At 51.3% G+C, this 2,794-nt stretch overlaps 1 protein-coding gene across 2 annotated transcripts; it reads right to left on the bottom strand.

Annotated features, from left to right (window-relative positions):
- Nucleotides 1–1,271: 1,271 nt before the first annotated feature.
- On the bottom strand, nt 1,272–2,543 carry LOC110569916 (glyceraldehyde-3-phosphate dehydrogenase). 2 transcript variants are annotated; one of them, XM_044911883.1, is made up of 2 exons: nt 2,353–2,541; nt 1,272–2,298 (listed from the first exon to the last, which is right to left on the bottom strand). In XM_044911883.1, the coding sequence occupies exons 1-2, from the start codon at nt 2,473–2,475 to the stop codon at nt 1,474–1,476; spliced, it is 948 nt and encodes a 315-aa protein (XP_044767818.1). In that variant the 5' UTR covers nt 2,476–2,541; the 3' UTR covers nt 1,272–1,473. The 2 variants fall into 2 exon arrangements, with proteins under 2 accessions (XP_044767818.1, XP_021533564.2); XM_021677889.2 differs by having other exon boundaries at nt 1,272–2,543.
- Between the last annotated feature and the right edge of the window lie 251 nt (nt 2,544–2,794).

Raw genomic sequence — 2,794 nt, 5'->3', positions numbered from 1 at the left:
GAAACCAGTTTATTATACAAAGGTACTTCTTATTTGTAACCACTGAAAACTATAAAGAGCTCAAGTGTCTAAAACCACGGAAATGATGGACTCATTTGTGATATGATAACAAACTTCTTAGATTTCCCAGGATGGGATTAATTCCAAATATTAAGTCATGTGGTCTCCATGCGTTTATTTATGCTCAATTGGACCATGGGTCCAGTTCATCACGTTCGAAAAATGTCCCTGTGACTCTGTAATTTTATTATGATGGAATATTACCATAAATATAATGACTGTATATTCTCCTAGGCTAATTCATGGAAAGTGAATACAAAATGTTTTATGAAAAAAATTAAGCAAAATAGAAGTCTCAATATATTCATCCCAGCCATGTAAAATTAGTGTTTACATAATGTGACGGATCATAAGAAGGTTGCTTTTGGGTTTGGGTTTGTAAAGTCGTTTAAATATGGAAAAGAAAAAGGACACGCTCTGGTGTTTCTAGGAACCTCCCAGCATCTGAAGCACTTGCCCAATAGGTGGCACTACCGGATAAGAGCAGAGAGAAATTTCTCCAGGCTGCTTCACGGCAGTATTTCTCAAACTTCGGTGGACATCGGAGGACCTGCTTCAAACAGAGCTTCCTGGGCCCTTCCCTCAGAGGCTCTGATGTAGCAGGTGGCAGGTGGGGCCTGAGAGTCGGCATTCCTAACAGCTTCCCAGGTGAAACTCATGCTGCTGCCTTCGTGCCCAGAGCTTCTTGGAGTGCAGGGAGTTGGAATGGGGCCGTGTCCTCTCCTTCCTCCTAACGGTCCCTTGGCCCACCGCACCGCCACGTTCAGTGTCCACAGATGAGCTGGGGCTGCCACTCAGAGGTGGGGGCGACGCGGCCCTGCTTGAGCCTCTACACCCCGTCTTCCACTTGAAGGGAGCAGATGTTCAAGATGAAGGGAATGCTCTACATCTGTTGTTTTCTGGGGGCACTGAAAGACCTCACTCACGGTAACACTAGCCAACACGGCGAATCACTGGTATCCCCAGTCGCTACCAGATGTACCCTTTGTCCATTCTGGGGTGCCTCCTGTCTTGCAGCAGGCACCTTGGGGTCCTTTGTGCTCTCCCTCCCCTCCCTTCTGTGGACACTGGTGTTTCTATAAACTTAAGCCTTTGGGTTAGCTCACTCCAGGCTCTATGTGTCCTGTGCTCTCACTACTGGTTAAAGAGCTTGCCTTCAACTCATAGAAATTCCAGCAAAATTCAGTACTGTTTTTTTTTTTTTTTTTGGCTGGATACAGTATACTTTATTGATGGTACATGACAAGGTAGGGGTCCCCAAGCCCCTCCCCTTCTTCAGGGGGTCTGGGATGGAAACAGAGGAGGTCGGAAGATTCTCAGTGTTTTGGGGGTAAGTTGGGGCAGGGACTCCCCAGCAGCTGAGGGCCTCTCTCTTCCTCTTGCTCTTGCTGGGGCTGGTGGTCCAGGGGGCTCTTACTCCTTGGAGGCCATGTGGACCATAAGGTCCACCACCCGGTTGCTATAGCCGAATTCATTGTCATACCAGGAAATGAGCTTGACAAAGTGGTCGTTGAGAGCAATGCCAGCCCCGGCATCGAAGGTGGAGGAGTGGGTGTCGCTGTTAAAGTCGCAGGAGACAACCTGGTCCTCAGTGTACCCCAGGATGCCCTTGAGGGGGCCCTCTGACGCCTGCTTCACCACCTTCTTGATGTCGTCGTATTTGGCAGCTTTCTCCAGGCGGCAGGTCAGATCCACGACGGACACGTTGGGGGTGGGGACACGGAAGGCCATGCCAGTGAGCTTCCCATTCAGCTCAGGGATGACCTTGCCCACAGCCTTGGCAGCGCCAGTGGAAGCAGGGATGATGTTCTGGGCAGCCCCTCGGCCGTCGCGCCACAGCTTCCCAGAGGGGCCGTCCACGGTCTTCTGGGTGGCAGTGATGGCGTGGACGGTGGTCATGAGTCCCTCCACGATGCCGAAGTTGTCATGGATGACCTTGGCCAGAGGGGCCAAGCAGTTGGTGGTGCAGGAGGCATTGCTGACAATCTTGAGAGAGTTGTCATACTTCTCATGGTTCACACCCATCACGAACATGGGGGCATCGGCAGAGGGAGCAGAGATGATGACCCTCTTGGCCCCGCCCTTCAAGTGAGCCCCAGCTTTCTCCATGGTGGTGAAGACCCCAGTGGACTCCACAACATACTCAGCACCAGCATCACCCCATTTGATGTTGGCGGGATCTCGCTCCTGGAAGATGGAGATGGACTTTCCATTGATGACAAGCTTCCCGTTCTCAGCCTTGACTGTGCCGTGGAATTTACCATGGGTGGAATCATACTGGAACATGTAGACCATGTAGTTGAGGTCAATGAAGGGATCATTGATGGCGACAATATCCACTTTGCCAGAGTTAAAAGCAGCCCTGGTGACCAGGCGCCCAATACGGCCAAATCCGTTCACTCCGACCTTCACCATCGTGTCTCGGGGACGCGGCTGGCACTGCACCAGAAGATGCGGCTACCTGTCGAACGGGGAGGAGCAGAGAGCCTGTTTTTTTTTTTTTAAAGCTCTGTCTTCAAACTCTCAAACCTCTTTTCTCCTCCCACACCCCCCATGTTCACTCTTCCCTGAGCTTGACCTAGCTTCCTAGTTCACTAAGCAAACGGAAAGAAGTTCCACACGTCCCCAGCCCCATAGCCACCCTCCCCTCGCATCTACTTCCTCTCCAATAAGGCGGGTGACTTGTTTATGCTCCTGGCCAGGAACAGTCCCTCCACCTGTGCACTAGACTCCA

Source organism: Neomonachus schauinslandi, chromosome X (assembly GCF_002201575.2).
Source record: "Neomonachus schauinslandi chromosome X, ASM220157v2, whole genome shotgun sequence".
NCBI lineage: Eukaryota > Metazoa > Chordata > Mammalia > Carnivora > Phocidae > Neomonachus > Neomonachus schauinslandi.
Note: the sequence above shows the minus strand (reverse complement) of the source record. Positions and strands in the feature narration are given on the sequence as shown.